Source organism: Symphodus melops (assembly GCF_947650265.1).
Source record: "Symphodus melops genome assembly, chromosome: 10".
In the NCBI taxonomy this organism is placed as follows: Eukaryota; Metazoa; Chordata; class Actinopteri; order Labriformes; family Labridae; genus Symphodus; species Symphodus melops.
The window spans coordinates 12,100,551-12,124,907 of record NC_136700.1 but is presented as its reverse complement, the minus strand read 5'-3'; the positions used below and the strand labels follow the sequence as shown (position 1 = coordinate 12,124,907).

General features: G+C 39.6%; 2 protein-coding genes across 2 annotated transcripts; both read left to right on the top strand.

Annotated features, from left to right (window-relative positions):
- Positions 1 to 788: 788 nt before the first annotated feature.
- Positions 789 to 6,331, top strand: aipl1 (aryl hydrocarbon receptor interacting protein-like 1). Its single transcript, XM_079354953.1, has 6 exons — positions 789 to 966; positions 2,724 to 2,903; positions 4,530 to 4,718; positions 4,896 to 5,072; positions 5,324 to 5,465; positions 5,872 to 6,331. Exons 1-6 carry the CDS (start codon positions 862 to 864, stop codon positions 6,069 to 6,071), a joined length of 993 nt encoding a protein of 330 aa, XP_079211079.1. The 5' UTR covers positions 789 to 861; the 3' UTR covers positions 6,072 to 6,331.
- Positions 6,332 to 8,694: 2,363 nt separating this feature from the next.
- On the top strand, positions 8,695 to 23,173 carry trarg1a (trafficking regulator of GLUT4 (SLC2A4) 1a). The gene is made up of 3 exons (XM_079354654.1): positions 8,695 to 9,670; positions 22,050 to 22,176; positions 22,806 to 23,173. The coding sequence occupies exons 1-3, from the start codon at positions 9,263 to 9,265 to the stop codon at positions 22,811 to 22,813; spliced, it is 543 nt and encodes a 180-aa protein (XP_079210780.1). The 5' UTR covers positions 8,695 to 9,262; the 3' UTR covers positions 22,814 to 23,173.
- The last annotated feature ends 1,184 nt before the right edge of the window (positions 23,174 to 24,357 follow it).

Sequence of the window (24,357 nt, the reverse complement as noted above, 5' to 3'; positions counted from 1 at the left end):
CAAACACAAAGCTGTAAAGTTACACAATTGTGAGCACTGCCAAGGCGAAGTTATAGGGCTTTCTCTTTGTGCAATTAGTACAGAATAAGGCATTAACATTGGGTGATGTTGGACAATAATTGCCTCTCAAACTGCTTGCAGACTTTGTTAGCAAACTCCACAGGAGATTTGGATTGCTCACTCCCTCTGTCAAACACACGCGTGCGAGCACACACACTCTGATCCCAGATGGGAGACAGATGTTTTGTACACAAGGTCAAGGAGTCCATGCAGTTATTGTCTGCTGCACCGTTTCTTGGTATTCTCTGTGTTGTTCATATCCCCACATCCACATAAATCCAGGAAATTTCCTCTGGAATGGAAAACATGTCCTACTCACACAGATCTTTTTTTCTCTTTTTTACTCTCTCTCTCTCTTTTGTTTCAGTCTCTCTTACACACACACGCACAATTTCCTTCTTGTCTGATGGTACATCCAACATATCAACAATTATTCCTAGGATGAAACAAAAGCCACAAGAACGAGTGGATCCTTGCCCCATTACTCTCTCTTTTTGTCTTTCTTTCTGGATGTTTCTGGATCTGTCTGTTCTCTGACAGAATGCTTATGATGACTATTGACACACAAATTAACAAAGAAACATTATAAACATCTCCTTAACATCTCCTTATGTTGAAACATAAGGAGAGGAGGAGAAGTTTTTATAATCTCATTATCCCTGCCTCAACTAATCCATTTGAGCAACACCTCCAGGTAATCCATAACCTTCAAATGGTGTACCCTTAATACACACTGACATATTTTATCTAAAAGGAGATATATTAACAGTGATCCATAAAAATTAAACAACAAGGCAAAAGATGACAGACATACAGGATACTTTGCTACTGGGCTCAGAGGGAATAAGGAAAACTATCCTGCATGGAGGCAACGGAGACATCCCAAAACTCACCACTGGGGCAAAGGTAAAGTGGGCCTCTAATAAATGTATAACATCATGAAAGCTGTAAATCAAACATGTTTTTACTGTATTTATATTTAAGCAAACTTTGTTGTGATTTATGATGGACTTATCAGTGTAAAAACTATACTCCTATTTTACATCCCATTTAAATTTAGCTGCTTTGTATGGTGAATCTTTTGATAGTTTCCTCAAATAGCTACTTTTTAAAGTTATGAATCTTATAGGAAAAAACTTATATAAGTATATGGTTTTCTGTACACAGCAACACATGACCTGCAGAGACATGGAAGAGCAACGTTTTTCTCCTAATATTGCAATCATTCCCTCTATCTTAAAAAACATGTCATTGACTGAAATGTAGACCTTTTAGGGATTTCATTCATTCGATCAAATAAAGGCTTAATCTATCTCCTTGAGTGTCCAAGACTTAATTGAGCAATTAGTACCAGAATTTAAAACAAGCTTATAAAAAGCCTGCTGTGAAGGTTGACTAAAACAATGTTTGTGAAGGGCTTTGTGAAATATGCATGGCTTACTTACTGAAGGTCTATTAATTTAATTTTGGGGTTGTGCTATTCTGCATCTTCAGTTTAACATTTATATTTTGCTGCAATTCCTATAAGTATCCAGACATAATTCATTCAGGTGTGACGAGTAACTTGTTGAGGAATTCTCATCTACTTGTGTGTACTTAGTTTTCAAGACAGACCTTCTACTTCTTTGTGGGATTCACTTTTTTTATCATTTAGAATCAGGAACAAGTTTGTGTCAGATTTCCCAAATTTGGATTTAGGCTGCAAAAACAGAACAGCGGGGCCAAAAAATAAAAGCTTGTCAACATGAGTACTTAAATAGTAATAGGTGAAAAACAAAACTATAAGAAAAAAAAGATGGAAAAAAAAAACATTATATACATATTTTATATGCATAGTGATTTCATTTGCTTTTTTCATAAAGGGATCATGTACAATATTCAACATAAATGCCATTTGATGCGTTGTACAAGAGTTTGCTTCGAGTTTGCTCCTCTGCCGTGGTTTGGCAGGTATTTAAGTACATAAGTGAATCTAAGAGCTGTACAATTGTACAGGAATGTGAAAGGTGATGGTTAAGTGCAAAGAGTGGGCAGAATAGAAGCGAGACACAGTGTGCAGTGTGAACAGACAGTGTCATGCTCAAGTTATTCTTGAATTAAGAAAATATTTTCAAATTCACGGACAGTGCACAAGTGAATATCTTTTTTTAACTGCTACAGAGATTCCCCTTAAAGCATCAACCAATGGGTTGCTCAAGGCACTTGGTGTTATCGTATCTTAATTTATCAACCCTGACTTGCGCTGGAGATTGTTTTTTTTTATACATGAGAGATCCTTTAGACTAGAGAGAGCAGATTTTTCCAAGGTGTGCACACTTGTTTGACTTTCCTCTGACGTTATGCAAGACAACCTTGGCATGTCTGTCCTCCATCCTGTGTGCGCGTGTGTGTGCGTGTGTGTGTGTGTGTGTGTGTGTGTGTGTGTGTGTGTGTGTGTGTGTGTGTGTGTGTGCGTGCTCACGTCTGTGCTGTTAAATAACTGCACAGTGTGAAGCTCATGACATAACATTTTAATTGCGACTGTTGTTCACATGTGTTTACTTCCCTGTTTAAAAAAAAAAAATCAGTTCTGACTTTAAGACCAACTTTGTAGTTTGAAAGCTCACAAAGGTCTTATTCTTAACAAGTACGCTTCATGCTTTATATGGTTCTTTTACCCCCAGGTAACGTTTCACTTCCGCACCCAGTTGTGTGACGATGATCGCACAGTGATAGACGACAGCAAAGTGGCGGGGACGCCCATGGAGATTGTGATAGGCAACATGTTTAAACTGGACGTCTGGGAGACTCTGCTGGCTTCTATGAGGATCGGGGAAGTGGCTGAATTCTGGTGCGACACCATTGTGGGTGAATTTTGTTTGTAGTAGTTTCAGCTGGTTTGTGTTTTTATTTATTGTTGTGTTACCTAGGTCTCTTATTTGTTTGTTTGTAAGCACATTGCATTAAAGTCTGTCAGTAAAAATCTCTACTCCACACAGAGTGACATCACGCAGCAGGTGTGGATGTCATAGGCTGCTTTCAATTCTACGAAACAAAACAACAGAACAGGACACATGTTTTTGTGCTCCAGTTGTAAATGTTAAGCACATTTAGACCACGTTTCTCCCTGAGATCTCTCTGTAATGAAATAAAAATAAAAAAGAATGCATGAGTTGAATGATATAACAAAATGCATGAACGGCTTCACAGGGCTTGCAAAGAATTGAGCATTAACAACTTTTTAATAATAATTGGTTCAACAGGTTACCTAAAGTAAAGGAAAATGTACAGAATAACTAAACAGACGTGGCCAATTAAAACACTGCCTCAGTCTGAGTCACTTACACTTTTGAAATGTCCTTAATTTTTCCTTTGTAGGTAATATTTTGAGGCCCTAAATTATGTTTCTTTGTAACCTCCTCCTGTCATCAGAGCTGCTGTATAATATGATTTCTTACACAGTAACTGAAACAGCAAGCTACATGCAACTAACCACAAACGTGCCCTCTGAATATATGTTGATGTATGTGTATCTTATGTAATCTGTAATGTGTCATGCCTTGTCTGTGTTTCTGTGGCTCAGAGACAGATGGGTTCAGGCATGCTGTCGTTAATCTGCAGTCGCCTCACTTTTTCCTAATCGGCTCTGATTCCTGCTGAATCAGCACCACTGCCTCCCCCTCCTCTCTGATTAGGTTAGATGGGGCTTACAGCATTTATTCACCCCTCTGAACAACATGGCTGCACCACACACTCAGATGAATAAAGCAATGCAGTATCACTAATACCCAGTAGAGGGCATACTTGTCTTGTTAAATTAAGGGAAAAGGCGAGGTGAGTTGATGTTAAATCGTTTTAAAGAGACCTTTAAATTATTCTCTAAAACTAAATACATCCTTGAAAGGTTCAACTGCAACATATATTACATAAAGTCCTAAAAGAAAAACCCTTAAAAACTATCAGTTTGACTTGTCTCTTTCTTGATCAATTGTTAAATCATTAGTTTCTGTAAAAGTAAAATTGTGATTTTAAAACTTCTATTAGTAATTGTTTTGTATAAATGTACTTTAATTCTTAATTCTATAATTAATCACTGATTTTAGTTAATACTTTGTTTAATTAATCTTGTATTCTCCATCTTATTTTAGGTTTTGATTGATCTACGTATCAAAATAACTATCCAGTGGTGATTTTAATGACCTTTTATTAAACTATCTTGTGGTTCATGTGGCACTTTGTAGTCTGTCCTGTACTTGCATTGTTGCTGACTGTTGTGTTGGATTGCCATTCAATGAGCTCTGTAGTATAAATAAAGGGGTTACATTTTGTGACATCTGAGAGGTTTGAAAGCCTGTAATTACAAACTTAGCTTACTAAGGCATTTAAGGCCATTTAGTTAGCGTTTTTTTTACAAACCTGAATCATCCTCATAATGTAGGCTAGTCTCTTCTTTTTTTATCCTCACTCTTATTAACTGCTCTCCTCTCCAGCATACTGGTGTTTACCCACTTGTATCAAAGAGTATGCGGCGCATCACAGAGGGCAAAGACCCGGTCGACTGGCACATTCACACATGTGGTATGGCCAACATGTTCGCCTACCACAGCCTCGGCTACGATGACCTGGACGAGCTGATGAAGGAACCGAAGCCTCTCTACTTTGTCCTGGAGCTAATCAGGGTGAGGAAGAACAAAGGCAACCACATGAGACTGTGGGATCCATGTTTATGATTTAATACATGAATATTTCTTTTGGGTGATATATCATAGTGTAATTTAATGCACCAGCCACAGTGCTGTATTTAAAAGTGTTTGAACTTAACACGTAAGTTACTCACATATATGTATGACTGACAGGTGCAGCAGCCTAGTGAGTACAACAGGGAGTCGTGGGCTCTGAGTGATGAGGAGAGGCTGAAGGTGGTGCCTGTGCTGCACGGACAGGGGAACAAACTCTACAAACAAGGACACTACCAAGAGGCAACACAAAAGTACAAGGAAGCCATCATCTGCATAAAGAATGTGCAAATCAAGGTCATTATGTCAAATGAGTATTTCAAATAGGTGTTTACTGATGACGCACTTACCAGAAGACCCAGCACACACTTTGAGCGCACAAAATCATTCAGTCACTTATATGAAGTAATACATGGACCTTCAACATGAAGATCCATGCTCAAACATTAAGTGCACTATTTAAGTACTATTGGATGATTTTTGTGTGATATGGCATTAAAAAAAAAAAAAGATTGACGACTAATTCAGTAAACTAATTTCTTCTTCAGGAGAAAGCATGGGAGGTCCAGTGGCTGAAGCTGGAGAAGATGGCCAACACGTTAACACTAAACTACTGCCAATGTCTGCTGCACATGGAGGAGTACTACGAGGTCATTGAACACACCAGTGACATCATCAATCAGCACCCAGGTTTGGCACCATCAAAAGTACAATTGTGGCTCTACAGCGATGATGGGTTTTGGAGACACTTTAAAAGCAGAGAAATCTCATACGCCCAGTAAATTATGATTATCAAACTGTTGATATATAAGTGTAAATCACTGTCATGCTGTGTTAGGATTAATGCCTCTCAGTGTATTCAGTCTAACATGCTGAGAATGTTTTCACTCAGCATGTTTTATGGTAGCTGTAAATGCATGCTTCATGTGCCCATAAAAGTATGACCCTAAATAATTGGTGCATTCACAGTCTTATAGTAGTATGTGTTCATATATGCACATGCATTGTAAATATAACAAGGTTTAAAAAGGCTCTTGAAAAATTCACATAATGATGTTTGTGCTGCTGTCAGCTATGGAAGTGTATTTGTTTCCAGGTGTAATGAAGGCCTTCTACCTGCGGGGTAAGGCCCACGTGGAGGTGTGGAATGAAGCGGAGGCCCAGCAGGACTTCAGCAGGGTGCTGGATCTCGACCCCAGCATGAAGAAGGCTGTGAAAAAAAATCTGGCTGTGCTGAACATGCGTATGGAGGAGAAGAACCAGGAGGACAGGGACAAGTACAAGGGCATGTTTTGAATTAAAGAGACATGAAGAGTTTTATCAAATAGAAGTGATGGGCAACAGAAGTGATATTTAACCACAAATCTCCAGGTTTCTTTTAACAATTTAACAGCACACCGAAATTCCTCCATCGACTTGAACAAGTTTTCCCAATCAAGAAGTAACGCAATCCCACTTCTCGTCTGTGTTCTTCCTTCTCCATAATTGATGGTATTTGTACGCTCTATGGTAGTAAAATTTGACCTCATGAATCTTGTTTTGTTTGTATTTTATTGATTTATTCAAATGGTAATCCTGTTGTTTCTTGTGTGTGTGTGTGTGTGTGTGTGTGTGTGTGTGTGTGTGTATATGTATATATATATATATATATATATATATATATACTATTCTATAAAATTATAGTGTTTTGGAAGACAAATTGACTGAAATAAAAGCAATACTCTGTGCATATAATCTTTGTATTTTCACTTTATAAGGCTTTTTTGAATCTCTAATGTTTCCAGGCGTAAGTGAAAGCTGGTGCATTTCATGCAAGCCTTTCTATGTATTTGTTTTCCTCTGATGGTTCTCATCAGTGCAGGGTTTTATGTTGTGCTTTCTGAATGGATACTTTGACAAATGACGAAAACGAAAAGGGAGTGGAGCGATGAAAGATTTATTCTGTTAGGATCGTATACTATTTTTTGAGAATGTCTCAGTTAGATTTAACAAAGCAGAATAGGAGAGATAATAAAAATAAGAAAAGACAGTACTAGACAACTCCTTCGGTGTTATAATGGGTCACTTGGGGAAATGTTTGGGAGTCTTCCTTTCTCATTTCGAGCAATATAGTGAGAAAATATCTATCAGTGATTTGCTTTGCTCAAGACTGAAAAATCAGCTGGATAGAAATACCATGAAAAACAGGTTTAACGACTGTCAGTTTTATGAACAGTAAGTAACTTCTCAATGTCCTGTAGGCACATTGACCTTCCACAAGGTAGAGCTCTGACTACAATTATATTTCTGCTGCACCTGAACCATGTTGGAGTAAACATCCTGCCCTGAGAAGCACTTTCATTTTCCTAAGAAGTAGAAGGGCTCATAAAAATAAAAGCTCTTGGTTGCATGTCTCCTTTCATGCTTTTGTACATCTTAAAGATTTTTAAAGATTTGCTATAAAGAATGGAGGGACAAAATGCAGCAAAAGGGGAGTTTGGACTAACACATCTAAGCACTGAAAAAATACAATTGACTGCATTTGTGTCTGTGTTCTGACCTAAAATAGGAGACAAATAGTGTGACATCTCATATAACTAACCGCTCAGTTTCATTCAGGGAATCCCCCCACCAACACTAACACAGGTCCCAGTGCAGTGCAGCATTCACTGAGCGAAATGAGACTGACGCTAATGCACCAGTCTAATGATGAGAGAAATCAATAAGTGCAGATCAAAGGGGAAAAAAGCCCATGAAGCTTCGTGATTAAACATTAAGGCTGTAGCTCTTTAAAAGCACCTATACTGCATATCTACTGGGAGTAAACAAGTGCATGAAAACTGTGGTTTAGGACGTGATTAACAACAGATTGTTGGTCAATTTTCTTTTCTTTTTTTTTTTCAAATGTGGTCAAACATGTTTTAAATCTTGACATCTGAATATCCAAAGTGCCGTTTCAAAAGCGGAGTTTAAAAAAGTAGATTTATGATCCCGGGTCGTGTCTCTGGATATGAAAACACAGTGGATGTCATGTAAATTCTGCATAGCAGCACAATCCTTGGCTGGCTCTCCTCCATAAACCTCTGGTGCAAGTGTGGAAGAGAGGGGAAGAAAGGGAGGAGGAGGGGGAGAGAAGGAGGCAACGCGCCAGACTGTCCTGCGCCGGCATGAGTTGCGTCAAGTTAGCCATTGATTTTTACCGGAAATACCTGCAGACGCTATTTCAAAATAAGTCTATTCACGTAATTTTTGGGGGCATTTAATTTTGGCTTTTGCACTAATGTTGGTTTTTAGCATTTGATCTACTAATTCCTAATGAATTGATATCTTCACTGTATTCTTAACTATTAATGAATGTATTTTGTCTTGTTTTACCTCGCTCCTTTTGTTTTCTTAGCTCATAGTTTCAATTAGAAATGATTGCAGGCAGTGTGTGACATTGGACAAGTAAAGCAATACATATCACACAACCTGCACTACTATTTCAGCTTAAAGAAAATATATTTCTATAAAAAATACTTTGAAGGATATTTCGTTGTGCTGCATATAAACTGCAGACGCTTCTTAATATACAGTAAAACGTTAACAAGCAATAAAAACGTGATGCTGTAACATCAAATAAAACATGGATCTAAAATTGGGTTGATACAGAGCAAAAAAGGATTCTCAACATAATAGAATAGAATAAAATTCAGAGTTATTGTGAAAACTAAATATTTAATACATTTTATGGACTAAAAGTTCCTGATAAAGATGATGGTAAAGCAAATGCACTGTGAGGAGCTTAAAGAAAGCTGCATCAAGATAAATGTGTTGAAACCTCAAACGCTTACTACTAATATAAAAACTTTAGTCTTAGCTCACCGGAAGTGCTCTGTAATCTGGGTAACTTGACACCGGTCCCAAGTTAAGTGGTCGAGTCTGTCTGTCTCTGTGCTGCTGCAGCGTGAAGACAGAGGAAGAGAAAGGGAGGAGAAAGTGGCTGAATAGATGCTCCGCTGTCAGGGAGACGTTTCACTTTATCCTTCTTCATATTAAGGAAAAGGGAAGAGAGGGATTCAGTCTATTTTACTGCCAGATTTAAAGGTGAAAGTGGTTCGAGTCTTGGATGAAGGTGGGAGACAGGCGCTCCTTAAACTAAATCGAGTCTACCTGGATGTATCAGAGCAGAGGGGAGGCTTTCTGATCCCAGCCCTCTTTGGAAATGAGTGGATATGACAGATGAAGAAGGAAATTAATTTAGGGAGAAATATGATTATTACGGGAAGCACACTACTTTCAAACTACTACGCTTTATAAATTCTCTCTTTTTTGTGTCTTCCTCCACCACACCTTGGTTGGAGACCCAGGTCATAAATCAAACTTGACCACTTCTCAACAGAATATTGTAAAACGTTTCATTCGGCTGTATTTTGGGATATCATGTTCTTATAGCATTTGATCTATTTTAAACATTTTAAAGAAAAATACACTTTGCTGATTTAGTTTCTTAAACCTGGAACTTTAACATGGCCATCAACACGGACACCGACTTCCTGAAAACTAACCTGGGTGAGGGTGGAGGAGGTCCCCAGCCTGCAGACTCCCACGAGACTGAGAAACTCCTCGCGCTGACCACAGAGCCTGGTGGGAATGGAATGAAGATGTCCACTTCCTTTACCGTCAACATGGACAACGACCGGGGCCTGGAGGCCGACCAGAACGGCCATAGCATGGCTATGAGGTCAGGCTCCGCCGGGCACCTGGCCGCCTCCGGCCCCCTGTCCCCTTCCAAGGCCAGCCTGAGCCGCTCATCCACCGGGAACGCCACCGTGCAGGAGACCCCCCAACCCAAGGATTACCTCATCCTCGTCATCCTGTCCTGCTTCTGCCTCGTGTGGCCCGTCAGCATCGTGGCCCTGGTCTACTCTATCATGGTGAGTGTCACTTACTTGCTAAACTAACAGCCAAAAAGCAGAAAATCCCCACATTTTAAAATAAGGTATTTTTCTGATTAGTTGTCAAATTAACCACTCATTGATTATTTTTATTTTATTTTATTTTTTTGCATTTCACTATTTAAGCAGCTAGAAAATACATTTTTCATTGCATGCTTGTGTGGAGCAGACAATGAATGATCAATCTTTATATGAGGATATCTCGAAATGTATCCAGATGTTTCATATTTTTATAATCTCTGTTCTCTGATAGTCATGAACATCAGGCTTTGTGAGGGAACATACAAACACACACATGTGTTTGAGTGAAGTGCATTACGAGCTCTTCCACTGCTATAAATGATCTCAGGGATGCTGCTTCCACTTCTTCCTCTCACTGAAAGTTACAGGATGTAAGAAATGCTGATGTAATATGCAGCCAAGACACCAAAGTCACATCAAGCCGGTGCTGATGCCCGATGTTCTTCTAATGTGCTACTGGATGCCTTGAATTTCCCTCGGGATCAATAAAGTATCTATCTATCTATCTATCTATCTATCTATCTATCTATCTAATGTTCAGTAATCTTCATTCAATCATTGTGTGTCCAGGGACGTGGTCCTCACTCTCTGCACTTGAACTATGGACCATGTTTACATGATCCACATTTGGGATGCAGCACTTCTTATGAATGTAACAAAAAAAAAAACATTCTGAAGGCTGTGCTACAAAAAAAAAGATCTCTTTCTTAATCTCTCTGCAGCAGCAAAAAGGTGCGCGTTCAAAATGGCAGGGAATTTATTGAAGGCTGTGTGCCTATAAAACAGTAAGTGCAACATTAAGAGGTGATATTAAAGAGTGCGTGTACAAATGTAAACATGGTATGCGAGGAAAACCTCACAATGTGCAGTAACACTGATCAATTCGACATTTGATCAAAATAAATATTGAAGCATGAATATTAGCTATGACAACTTCAACTATAAATATTATTTCAGTCATCATAGTTCTTTTTGAACACTTATTCACATGCTGAGAATGAATGCATGTGGCTTGTGTAAATATGATAGCGTCTGTGGTGATGTGTTTATTGTGCCTGTTTATATTGCAGTAACAATGCATTTGAATGAATTCTTCACCCCTGATAAAGTTGACAATAAAAGTGAAAATGTGTTATTGCATACTTAAACATAGTAGGATATAGTTTAGTCTTAAAAACCTACAGCTGGTGTGCAACATGAATGGTGCAGGCTAGGTTATAGATGTTTAGCTCTGCTTTTGCTGTAAATCCATTGTCTATTAAAGAAAACCAGAAACTTACAGATTATGTAAGCGATATTGAGGCAAACGTAAACACATTAAAGTAAGTAAAATAGGCATATCTTAAAAGCTTTAGATTTGATCTTTGAATTGTGCTTGTGCTAGTGCAATAAAACATCCTGCTAGTTGAAAAAATGTTGTGGATGGCATCCAGCCAGTCAGAAGTGTACTGTATTACACCAATGTCCCTGCTCTCATCCATCTCATTTCTTTAATTACAGGTGGAAATGAGGAATTAACAAAGGCAAAATGTAATAAATGCTGACTAATTGTATTATGAAATAAAGTAGTCAGCCTTTATTTAAGGAGGTTATAAATATTTCACTAGTTTAGTAAGTTATATGTTCTTTATTCTGCTCTTAACTGTACCGGTGAGGTCGCTGCACACAGGAACTCAGAGAGATGGAGATGGTACACAGATATGCAAGTAATTATACATAATGTAATAGAGCAGCGAGGCTTTATCCAAGGCTGATAGGTCAGGAATCCAGCACTCTTGGATTGTAATTACCTTAATCTTCAGTTTTAGCAGACTGGTTGTGAGTCAATGCAAGACAAAAGCCTTTGCATTTGTGTGCTTGTCCACTGAAGTAATGATACTGTACACCAGGGTCAAATCCCCTGCTGAACAATACAAAGAGCCTTTATCTTCCCTGGCACGGCGATTATTGTTCACTTAAACTCCTTCAAAGGGTTTGTGCTTCAGTCCAGGTCAGAGAAGCTTTAAGGCTGAAAATATTGTAAAAGTGTGATACTAATATGGAAGACCAAATGCTATTTTTGTGTCCTTGTTTTTTTGTCGATCAAAATATTAAAGGTGAAGAAAAATAATTTAGGTAGAAGCGTAAGTTAGTATTTGTTGGCTAACATCGCAGAGGCTAAACGATTGCTACTATGTGTCCTTTTCAAGCAGGGAGCTAGGGGGCGATGAGTTTTGGGTATTGATTTGTGTTAATAGCAGCCATTAGTGCTAAATATAAGAAAAACAAAGCAATGAATACTCATAACAGCTAGGTCTTTGACTCACAGGAGAAGTAACATTTCTATATGCTCTAAGAGCAGGAGAAGCTTTTTACTTTAAATTTTCAGGTTGGGAAAATAAGTGTCTTTGAATATCACAGAGCACAAGACGTTTCCCTTTGTCTAAGAAACAGCATTTACCACACTTGTTACCTTTTTCATCGAGATGGCGTCACGGACGGTTGCCCATGTGTTTTGGTGCATTAACTTACATCCCCCTGCAGTCCAACGTGCAGGAAGCACAGCGGGCACTTGCTGACCAGATACTGTGTGTGAAGCGGACAAACCCGGATTTTCACAAAAGTTCATCTCAGTAATGAGCTTCCTAAGTACAGACAGTTTATTAAATCTCTGACCAGAGAGGGAAAGGTTTTGGATCTTGCCGTGCCCTGCGCTGCACTGGGCCACGCTGACCACATCAAGGTCCATTTGATTTGTCAAAGAAGTGGACCAGTGAAGCTGTGGAAGAATTAAAGGCGTGCATAGACTGTACTGACGGGGATGTTTTCAGTTCTGCCATAAACAGCCTGGATGAGTACACAGAGGCTGTGACATCATACTTTGGCTTCTGCCAGGACTCATGTGTAACATCACGCACTACGGTGAGTTACAACAACGACAAGCCCTGGTTCACAGCTAAACTCAGACGGTTAGGGTAGGAAAAGGAGTTGGCTTTTAGGAGTGAGGACAGGGAGAGTTTTAAAAAGGCTAAATACCTTCAGCAGGGCGGCGAGAGAAGCCAATTGTTTTTATTCTGAGAAACTACAACAACAACAACTCAGACAGAGAATCTGGCTCAGTCTGGAATGCTCTCAGACAGCTCACTAGTTACAAGCCTGAAACCCCCCATTCTGGTGGTGACTTGTCTGGCCATCAACCTGAACGAGTTCTACTCGGTTGTCTCCAGTCTTTACGGACATTTTTAACACCTCATTGGAGACATGCCATATGCTAGCCTGCTTCAAGTCCTCCACCATCATCCCTGTCCCCAAAAAACCAAGGACCACAGGACTTAATGACTTCCTGACCACGGTGGAGATCTTTTGAGCGCCTTGTGTTTTCACATCTCAAAGACCCCCTCCTGGACCCCCTACAGTTCGCCTACAGAGCCAACAAGTATGCTGGCGACGCTGTCAACCTGGCCTCCACTCCATCCTCAAGCATCTGGACTCAGCCGGAACCTACGTCAGGATCCTGTTTGTGGATTTCAGCTCTGTCTTCAATACAATAATCCCGGCAGTGCTCCAGGACAAGCTCTGTCAGCTGAACGTGCCTGACTCCACCTGCAAGTGAATCACAGACTTCCTGTCTGACAGGAGACAGCACGTAAGGCTGGGGAAGAATGTCTGGGACAGCAGGACCATCAGCACTGGCTCCCCTCTGGGCTGTGTTCTTTCTCCTCTGCTCTTCTCCCTGTACACTAACAGCTGCACCTACAGTCTGTCATGGTCCTCAAGTTCGAAGACGACACCACCCTCTTTGGACTCATCTCTGGTGGAGCCTACAGGTGGGAGGCTGACCATCTATTCACCTGGTGCGGCGACAAAAACCTAGAGCTTAACGCTCTGAAGACAGTGGAGACGGTTGTGGGCTTCAGGAAAAACGCAGCCTCCCCCAGTCCCATCCCCATCCACTTCCTGCGGACCACCATCGCCCATGACCTCAAGTGGGAGCAGAACATCACCTCCCTCATCAAGAAAGGACAGCAGAGGATGTACTTCCTGCAGCAGCTGAAGAAGTTCAACCTGCCGATGACCATGATGGTGCACTACTAATCTACACTGCCATCATGAAGTCCATCCTCTCCTCCTCCATCACAGTCTGGTACGCTGCAGCCATATATTAAATCAATATCACAAAAGAGGAAGTGTTGGACAGAATATCAACACTGCTGTGATTTGCTCGTAGGATAGTTGAGTTAGTTGGTGAGTTGGTCTGTTGTTGATTTTGACTTTGTACCACTTGTTTCTGCTTTTATAACTTGTATAAATTTAGTGTAAAAGCAATAATGTTATGGACCACAACTCAAATCTCGGTATCTGTTTGTGAAATTAATTGATTTTCTACATCACAAAATAAACACGGTTGTGCCTCTTGTTATCGATTTGTTTTTTGAGTTCGGCTCAGAGAGAGAGAGAATGGAGTAGTAGGATAAAGAGGGAGAGAGTGAGATGAGAAAGAGGTGAACTGGCAGCTCTACAGAGGACGCATATAAGGTTAATTAAATGGAACACAAACTATATTGAAATTAACAATATTGTCTTACCCTACATCTTCTACAACATACAACAAAAAAAATCGATAGTTACAGACTGAACTGTGCATGAAACTGTTTGCAGTATTCTACCAGCAGTCTTATAGTGGCATTGTGTCATGTCCGGATTTTAACTTCAATGACAGCGTAGTTGCTTTTGGCATAGCGTTTTTGTAATTTTCAGCCCACTTTATTTCTGAAAGACTGTAGTTGACTGAAAAAAAAACCACAAGTGTTTCAGTGAGCCCATTACTTCTCTAATATCACTCCTGTAAACTCTTCACACCAAGGGGAATATCAGGCAGTATCCACAAGACAGTCTCAGCAAGCCATCATCATGAACCCACTGACATTCACAAGTCAGCCGCTCACTAATGGTGCAGAGTGAGTGTGTGAGTGTGAGAGAGAGAGAGAGAGCGAGAGAGAGAGAGAGAGAGGGGCTTTGACAGAGGGCATCAGAAAAGTGAAGGAGGGAGAAACTGGAGATGGCCACTAACTCACTTGAAGGCTTGAGAAGTCAATTTAGTTTCTGTGCAGAGGGCAACTTGTAGCAGTTGGCCAACCCTGCGACAGCTATCAACATCCTCTCTCATTCCTGGGTATATGTGGACAGTGAATATGGGCCCTCTTAAAGAAGATCACTACAAGGGCAGATGGATGTGAGAGAAATGGAAAATGGCAATAAAGTAGTTCCTATCACTGGATTAGAAAGGAATTGAATCATATACCGCACTGATGTCAGATAAGTGCAAGTGAGCCCCGAGCAGGAACATAGAGGTTTATACAACACTTACGTTGTGAACAAATGAAGCAAAAGTAATGTGGTAGATACCACAAGATGTAGCATCAGAGTGGAAGCTCCTGGCTAAGTGCTCATAATCCCTTAGCCCGTGTGAAATGGATACTTTTGGAAAACTTATCTCATGTTAAGATGGTAGGTGTGGATGGTGTGGTGGAGGTGAGGTTAGAGAAACCGTAAAAAGAAATGAAAGGAGGAAAATGTTATGCGTGTATGGGTAGAGATTAGAAAATATTGAGTTAGCAGTGGTTAGTTAATGACTGTTAAAGTGTGTTCTTTGGCTCATTATTTACATTTTTAGAACCCGAAAAAACAGTTTTTTTCACAGTGCCGTTGATCATTTCGATCACCTTTTCAGCAAGACAGGAATAGCTCATGCTAATGGTCTTGTTTGCTTTTAATATTGGAGGCCTCAATATGACCATATTAATTACATAGGCCAAAGTATTTTTTCATGCATGCATGCATGAAGTACAGAGACTTAATTGGTTAATGAAAAACGAACCATCATCCGACTTTTGTGACATTGGTCAAAGTGTGTACAGGCGTACAGCTGCGACAGATGACAGATTTTCAGCACATAAGATCTTAACTTACTATCAGAACACAAAGACAATTACAACCAAAAATTAAAAAAATGTTTCTGGAGGAAATTACCTACCCTGCCTTTAATTTTAGACTGATATTGTAATAATTTGGTTGTTCCCTGATTTCAGGGTGGTGCCCCCGGGTTTTTAAAACTTGTTGATATATATGTTAATATATGTTAATAATTAAGTAACATAAAAGCCCAGCTAACAATGAATAAACAGTCACAGTGTAAAAAAAAAAGGTCTGAGACAGAACATCAAACAGGCAGTTTTCTGTATTTTAATCATGTAAGGACCCAAATGAAGTACTATCAAGTACATTCAGCGTCAAAAGACATGCAAAAGAATCAGCATCTTTCTCTACGAGCAGACGGTGTATTGCTAACAACATAGCAGCCATCATCACCCACCACCACTTCCAGCATCAGGACCATCTAAAAGCCGACTTCCAGCTGGCTGCCGCCACAGATCAGTGAGAGATGCTGTGGTGGGGAAGGCTTGTGGCTGGCAAACATGGAAAATGTGCAGTCAATTATGTGGATTGGAGAGGCAGGGCTTTTTACTGCCCACACCAGCCTATCCCAGTAATGGGAAGGCCCCAAACTGCAGAAGCATTATTGCATGCTCAGCAGATTTGCCTGTGAAATATGGACTTTCACTGCTGCACTGAATGGATGAGTGTGTGTATGTGTGCATATGTGTGTAGGAGTGCTTCTTATTACAGTGGGAATACTGTTGTTTTCAATACTATGAAACTTATCAGAAAGAAAAGCAGAGAACTGCTCATCTTATGGTAGGAAACTGATGTTTTTATCATTTGAAAAGCTTCAAGTTATTGGGTTTTTACAACAGGTTCAACCAAAAGATCATATCACTCATTCATGCCCCTATGTCATGTCCATGTACTGACTTTGCTTGTTCCCCAGTTTGTTGTTCTCGCTCACAAGTATCGAGCCAGCTATTAAATCATATTGTGACTGGTAAAACTGTTATACTAATGTGTTGTTTTATTAAGGTTTTATTATCTTTTTTCCTGAATCCCTGGCTTAAGCTTGTAACATTCACATTTACCTCATCTACAGTGCTAGTAAGCTAATGTGTGTTTGCTAAACTCAAGTTGTGAACAGGGTCGGCATTATGCCAGTTTAACATGAGCAAACAAAAAGTCGTCATAGTGAGCATGTAGGCATGCTAATCTTACAATGACATAAATATAGCTTTGTGTTTCTTCTCGTGCTAACACTTAGTTAGCTGTTGTAGGTTCTGATGGTAACCAAGACATAAATGCAATTCAAATTTATAAGCTGCTGCAGCAGCAGAGACTTTGCATTTTAAAGCTCCAAGAATGAGAGGTCTGCGATCTGACAGATTTGATCACCTGACCACATTGAGTGCTTTGCAATTTTAATGAAGATTCTAGTGTAACAAGGCTCGGTCTAAAAGCCCCGTTAGCTGCCCCTAGAGGCTGTGACGCTCCTTACACCTAAGACCACAGTGGTTTAAACCAAGTGGCTACGTCCTAACAACAGGCTTGTTTTCTCTCCCAGGATTTTAAACATATTCTTGCTATACTTGAATTATCCTCATTCTTCTATTTTGAAAAAAAATGGTAATGGATGTAAATGTAAATTAAAAAAAATCGAATTTGATCCAAATTGTACAGAACAGAAGGACACAAAGCTCCTGGTTTAACACTGTACCCCTCCACCAGGCTGCTGCTGCTGGACTCCATTATTATTTAATGACAAGGGAGAAGGAGAGCACTCACTGACTTACTTGCCTTCACCCGATGCTGAACACTTGAAGTACAAAGAGACAGCGTAGTGTGTGTGTGTATTTGTGTTACGGTCTCTGAAAAAAAACAGCAATCATTGAACCCCTAAGGCTCAGAAAGTTGGAGGCCAGAACATATTACGATGCCACAGCAAGTTAGATATGTAATCTCCTAAAATAATCTAGATAAACAATAAAACAAATGAATCAAAAGAGAAGTGAAAAACTGGCCAAAAAGAACAAATGATCGAATGGTGATGAACATTGATGATGATTTTTCCTTTCTGTAATTAATTGGGATGGATTGCTTGGGACTCCCTTTCATTTCTGTGATGATATTGAAGAAGAATTTATGAAATATAGACTTCAAAACAAATTTGTTTAAATGATGAACTAATACATTCAAAGCAAAGATAACATTTAACCAATGCTTCCCCTTCATATCCTTTTACATTTGTCTCTTGTGTAATCTTTTCTACCATGATCGAACAAATGATCGAATGGTGATGAACACCCCCCCCCCCCCCCCCCCGGTGTATGAGTGGCTGGTGTGTACACTGCAGAACGAACACTGGACAAGACAGTTTGAGTGTAGAATTTCCCATTCAGAAAACAAATATGACGAGGCCTCCTCTTGCTATGAATCAATATAGACATTCATTAGCTGGTTGAAAGGGTGACGCCCACTAACCACACAAACACACGTACTCGACGTCCTGCCACCAGGTTAACACAAGCAAAGAGGTTTACAAAGAGGTCTGCAATTATTGCTCCTTATTTTGTATCTTTACAGAGGGAGGTAACTATTTCTTTCACAAGTATATTACTTCATCATTTATGTGTCTGTATAAGCAGGTGACTGTGCTATGTTTTCTGAAAGGAACGTCCATTGATTTAAGGTGCTGATGTGGCTCTTCTCTGTGATGTGAGTCCTGATCAATAACAGGCTCCACTGGGACTGTGTTAGTACCACCGCCTCACACTGCAGACTTCAGAGTGAGAAGCTAAAGCATGTGTTAAAGAGAAAATATCTGTTTTTTGACTGTCAGGAGTCCAGACTGACATGTGCATTCATTTTAGCTTGTGTGTCTGAAGTCAGATTGAGATTGTAACAAACACCTCATTTAAAAACAGTTCAGTATTTGGCTCTTTGAGTTACCTTTTAGTTATTCATAACGTTCGTCAGTTAAATTCCTAAGATTGAAGGCCTTGTTATAGCTTTGTATTAGTCTACTGAATATATGATGCTAACTTAATTGGACCTTAAATCTATTTCAGACACTTTAGATGCCACATGGACAAACCCTAATACATCTGAAAACCAAGTGGACGGTGGGATCTAAACCACAGACAGCCCGGAGACAGAGAGGCTCATGGGTTAGAGGATGAAGTCACTGTAGGAAAGCATGCAAGAGGGAGCGCTCGCTCTCTCTCGCTCTCTCTCTCTCTCTCTCTCTCTCTCTCTCTCTCTCTCTCTCTCTATGCAGTGTAATCTTATCTCACTCTGAGGTAATCCTGACTCTGCACCCTCAATATTGATTGAGTGAGCCAGTCAAAAAGACACACACAATTTATTGTGACTTCATATGTGTTGTTTGGATTTTTCCTTTCTGTAATTAATTGGGATGGATTGCTTGGGACTCCCTTTCATTTCTGTGATGATATTGAAGAAGAATTTATGAAATATAGACTTCAAAACAAATTTGTTTAAATGATGAACTAATACATTCAAAGCAAAGATAACATTTAACCAATGCTTCCCCTTCATATCCTTTTACATTTGTCTCTTGTGTAATCTTTTCTACCATGTTATCCCTATTATAAAGACAGAGTAAGAGGTTAATCATTAGACCATGTTATCTTTGTGCAGTCGTACTTGCTTATTATATGCCATACATGGCTATACTTTTATATATTTTGTACTTTCATTTCAGGACATGTGACCATTAGGTTAACTTCCACTTCATGGAAAGTGTAACTGTGTAATGTAAGTCTGTTTTCTGCTGTGCTAAACACTGGGTCTGGTTAAACAGACGGTTTCAGCACCACGGACAGCTCCCAATGTAAAGGGTGGTTTAATCACACTGCAACACATTGTTGGCCTTATTGCATTGACTGATTGAGAAAACACGAGCTTTGTTTTTTGAGTGACATTATTTCACACAGAGTATGAATGGCACTTTTTTTTTTTTTTTTTTTTTAAATCAAGCTTATTCATCTAAGTCCAAATTTTAAACAGTGTTACTGGGAAATGGAAGATCCAGGCCAGGCCTAGTTGATCCAAGTTGACTGCAGTACTTTTAACAGCTGTTACTGTTCACTGAGCCCGAGTAGCTCTGGATTTAAATCTAGTGACCAGCCCCAGAATTGCCTGATGTTGCATTTTGGTCATGACAGAATTCTGGGCTTAGTTTGATTGTCACATGCTGTATCTGATTTGAAAATCCCTGATAGATGCTCGCATAGAGAGAAGGTTAGATGTCCTGCAGAATTCAACATGGCTTTGTTAAGAGGCTAAGTGAGTGCGTCACAAACATAATCAACACCATCACAGTATCAGCACACTGCCATGTTTTCACTCTGCGTGATGAATGCATCAAGCCACACAACCAGCTGAGTGAGACAGCAGGAAGCGGTAATCAACCAATCAGACAGGCAGTGTTTTTTAAGCTCTCCCCAGTCCAATGTTCCTTACCACAATTAAACCTGTAAAAAAACATTACTCTGTTTGGTTTCATACCTCTCAGACTACCTTTCTGTTGAGATGGGACAATTTACTATCTATTCTTATTAATATATTATTGGTCCATGGCTCGAGTACAACACCCAGTTAACCAGCTGTAGACACTCGGTCACCCTATTTTAATCTTTGACCTGACTCATACAAACATGTTTGTTTTACTTACCTGTTTTTAATTTCAAATTCTGAATTAATCACTGAAGGAAGATTCTGGTCTATATTCAGCTATTTAGAGACTTGCACACATAAGCACAAAAAAACACACAAACTGGACCTATGGACATGCATTAATGGAGAGACATCAGAGTGAGGGGCTGCACATGCAATAGGGTCAAACAGTTGGGGATTTAGTGCCCTGCTCATGAGCATCTCGGCAGCACAGTTCCATACTTTGGTCCACGCTGGGATGTGAACAGGCGACCCTCCGGTTCCCAACCCATGTTCCTACAGACTGAGCTTCTGCCATCCAGATGTTGTGAACCAAACTGTTTCAGTTTTGTGTATGAAAGTAAACATGAGATGGATCGCTGTCGTCACCCTCACACATACACATTCACTCTGATGGAAGAGGCTGCTTAGTGGCCATCAGTAATAATTACATTAAGTTCAGTGTCTCATCCTGGGACTGAAGAAGATAGGGATCAAACAACCAACCTATCAAATAAGAGTCAATCCCCTCTACCTCCGAGCCACAGCTGCCCTGGCTAAATACTGTGGTATGTGTTAACCAGTATTACAAGCTGACAATCCTCAAAGCTAAACTGAAAACAAGGTTTCTAGAACTATTTTACTATCAACCATTTAATGTTATTTGGGACTGAAAGCAATTCTTGATAGAGCATTCCCATTTACCATGCAACTATGCATAAATCATCCTGTCTCCATACCTAAAGCAGTATACAAACAACATCAAGTTGATCTACTACACCTTCACCCTGCGGCTTTCACCTTCTTCATCCTATTGGCTCCTTAAGTCACATCCTTCCATCAATCCCAGTCTGTCAATTTGCAATAGACCATTTCATCATTCATAGCTTGGAATAAATGGCTTTACATTTTTTCCTTATTGAGCTCGCTGCTGTGTGTGTCACTGCTCCTTCCAAATAACTTGGCTTTTGATTAACAGAGCACCTCCAGATGAATATTTCAAAGTATAGCTGTCAGAGAGTTGCTGGAGAGAGTCAGGCTGCTGTGAAGGGAAATCTCTCGGGTCTATGTTCTGCAAACAAACTGTAAATCCTTGTAGTTTACCATGTTCACTTAAGTTGTCCTTAAGGCGTCAATACAATCCATAATAATTTAGCATTTAGGCGCTAAGAGAGTATAGCACCATTACTTTTTTGGGCAATCCAGTGCGTCAATTTGGCTTGGCTTGTGTCAAGGATTTTTGTAAATATTCTGCTATCTAATCAGAAATATGCTAATAACAGAGGTTACCATTTAATCTTTTTTGCTCCCATACCTTTTAGAGACATACTTTCAAGTATAGGCCCCTCATTTGTCCATTGTTTTCTTGATATTGGAAGTAGGCCAGTCTTGGCACAGGTTTACATCATAGCCTTGTGTTTTTCTAGTGTGTTTTAACACTGAGCTGTTTTTAGTTCGGATACTGACCAAGACATAAATGCAATTAAAACGTGTTAGCTGCTTTTTTCTAACACATCCATCCCCTCTAACATCGGATTTGTAGGAGGAATATAAAGGACTCACTAAAATATGTATTGGTCTCTTTTTTTATCTCATACTCCGGTTCAGAGAAATGTGTGTTTTTTCCCATGTTTATGTCTGTTTAATTATGACCTTATTCGTGATACACATCTTGATTGACATGATCAGCCAGATGGTCCTTGTGCTAATACCTTGTGCTTTGGTGTGCCTCCAGTCCAGAAACAGTCTGCAGGTGGGGGACATTGACGGGGCCAGGAGGCTGGGGCGGCTGGCTCGCCTGCTAAGTATCGTCGCCATCGTGCTGGGCATCGTCATCATCATAGTCGGTGTCTCGATGTCAGGTATGGAAAAACAGACATTTTCAATGTTTGATAATGACTGTACTAAAGTGTACAGTGAAATCTTTTTGACTTTATATTGTAGCAAGTTTTCTTTTATTGCCAAAAATGTTTATTTATTTTTGCTTAATAAATATGTAGGGTGTTTTTTTGATTTATGCATCCACATGCAAACACACACACAGGTCTTTAACAAGACTACAAAGGAAACCTACTGCATCACAATTACAATGTCATATACAACACTGACTCACATGCATGAGTAGTGTGTTTTTCTATATTCAATACTCAGCACATTTTAAAGCTTTGCGTTTGAGCGTGCATGTGTGTGTGTGTGTGTGTGTGTGTGTGTGTGTGTGTGTGTGTGTGTGTGTGTGTGTGTGTGTGTGTGTGTGTGTGTGTGTGTGTGTGTGTGTGTGTGTGTGTGTGTGTGTGTGTGTGTGTGTGTTTAGATTGATTTAGCTCTGCAGTGGATGTAGTGGGCTGACTGTGCACAATAGTAGCTCCCTTACCTCTCAGTGTCTTTGACATTTCCAGTCAAAATAGTGAATCTGATGGAGAGTTGAAGCCGTCTTTGGGTAGAACCTGATTTTCTGTAACGGTGCCGCTCTTCTCTTTTCTTTCTCTTGCAGTAATCTAGTCACACGGAGGGAGGAAAACTACCGTCAAAATCAGAACACGGATGCAACACGGGCCAAATGCTCATTCAGAAAATAAATAAATAAATAAAAGTACAAGTCCTTATTTACAACCACACTCAGAATGCGAGGCAAATAGGAAACTCATGAGAGTAGGTACTGCAGCAAGTAAACAAAAGAAAAATCATTCAGCGATGCATGCATTAGAATCCAGTAACAATTGCTTGACGAAAAAACCTGACGTAGAATTGTTCAGGTTAAAACAGAGGAAAAAGAAAATGCAGAATTGAATGTGGAGGACTCAAAAATGTTTCATTGTGGGATTTTGAACTTTTTCAAATGAAGAGGACGATTGAAGCAAAGAGCAAGGGATGGAGCTGCTTGAAAAAAAAAAAGAATTTAGTGTTTGGACTTCAACCTTCAGAAAGCTGCAAATAATCCTCATATTATTCCCCACGGAAACTCTTGCATTCAAAACATATACAGCTACAAATATATTTGAAATATATGAATACATATATATATAGATGTACATTTTATAAAATGTTTGTATTCAAAGTGTTGCTGGCTTTGTTGAAACTAATAGCTGCTCTGTCAGCATCGAAGGAAATGTCAAGGTTTGTGAAAAAGGACGGGGGACACATTTTTGATTCTGAAATCTGCATGCCTGAATGAAGATAACCAAAATCCTGCCTTCCTTTGTTCCGACTGTTATTACTTGTCTTGAGAAGCTGTTTGCACATGGACAAGTGATTTGTGTACATTATGTGAGTTCAGCCACTGTTAAATGTGAGAATTCTTGTCTAACCCCAGCTCCCTTTTTTTACTCCTCAAGTCTCTTTAACCACGCTTTGCTCTGGCAGAGAAACGCATGCCAAACATCTCAAAATCTTAAAACTCCTCACTTCCTTATCATTATTCATTTTTTTATTAACCATAATGTCTGCTGTCTTTTCGTTTCTTTTTACCCGTACTGTTAAACAAAACAAATATCCCTCCATTTACCATGTTTTCTTTGTTATACAGTGACTGTTTCATGCCATTGTTTTACTGTTCCCCCCTCTTAATGGTATAAAACGTATTTATATTGGAATATATTTGAGTGAGAACTAACAAAAGCATTTAAATATTTTTTTTAAATCACAGCACGTCAGATTGTATTTGTCACTTTATCGAGGGAGACTTCTAAGTATTACGTTGACTGTCACTAAGCAGGACTGTTATATTGACACCTTGCAGGCTAATGCTGCAACCACAGGTTACATCACTGCTCGATCTCGTGGCTTTTTTGGGGGGGGGGGGCATTATTGCTTTTGTTTACTTGAATCAAGAATAACTCGAGCAACGTCTCGTGCAAGTCATAAATAGGTGACGCAATTCTTTTTTGTATAAGGGCTCATAAAAGTGAAAAGAAATGTGTATGCACCAAAAGTGATATCACTCAGCGGTAAACTGAACATAATCAGTAAGTAAGACTAAATCATCATCTTCAGTCACGTTTAGCGTCAGCTCTATAAGCTCAATGATTTCTGCTGTAGAGTTTATC

Bases quoted from the DNA above. Each gene is read 5' to 3' on its own strand.
- trarg1a (XM_079354654.1), top strand. From the start codon at position 9,263: ATGGCCATCAACACGGACACCGACTTCCTGAAAACTAACCTGGGTGAG. The intron at 9,671-22,049 runs GTGAGTGTCACT...GTGTGCCTCCAG, and splicing joins CCCTGGTCTACTCTATCATG to TCCAGAAACAGTCTGCAGGT.
- aipl1 (XM_079354953.1), top strand. From the start codon at position 862: ATGACAGACATACAGGATACTTTGCTACTGGGCTCAGAGGGAATAAGG. The intron at 2,904-4,529 runs GTGGGTGAATTT...TCTCCTCTCCAG, and splicing joins AATTCTGGTGCGACACCATT to CATACTGGTGTTTACCCACT. The intron at 4,719-4,895 runs GTGAGGAAGAAC...TATGACTGACAG, and splicing joins TTGTCCTGGAGCTAATCAGG to GTGCAGCAGCCTAGTGAGTA.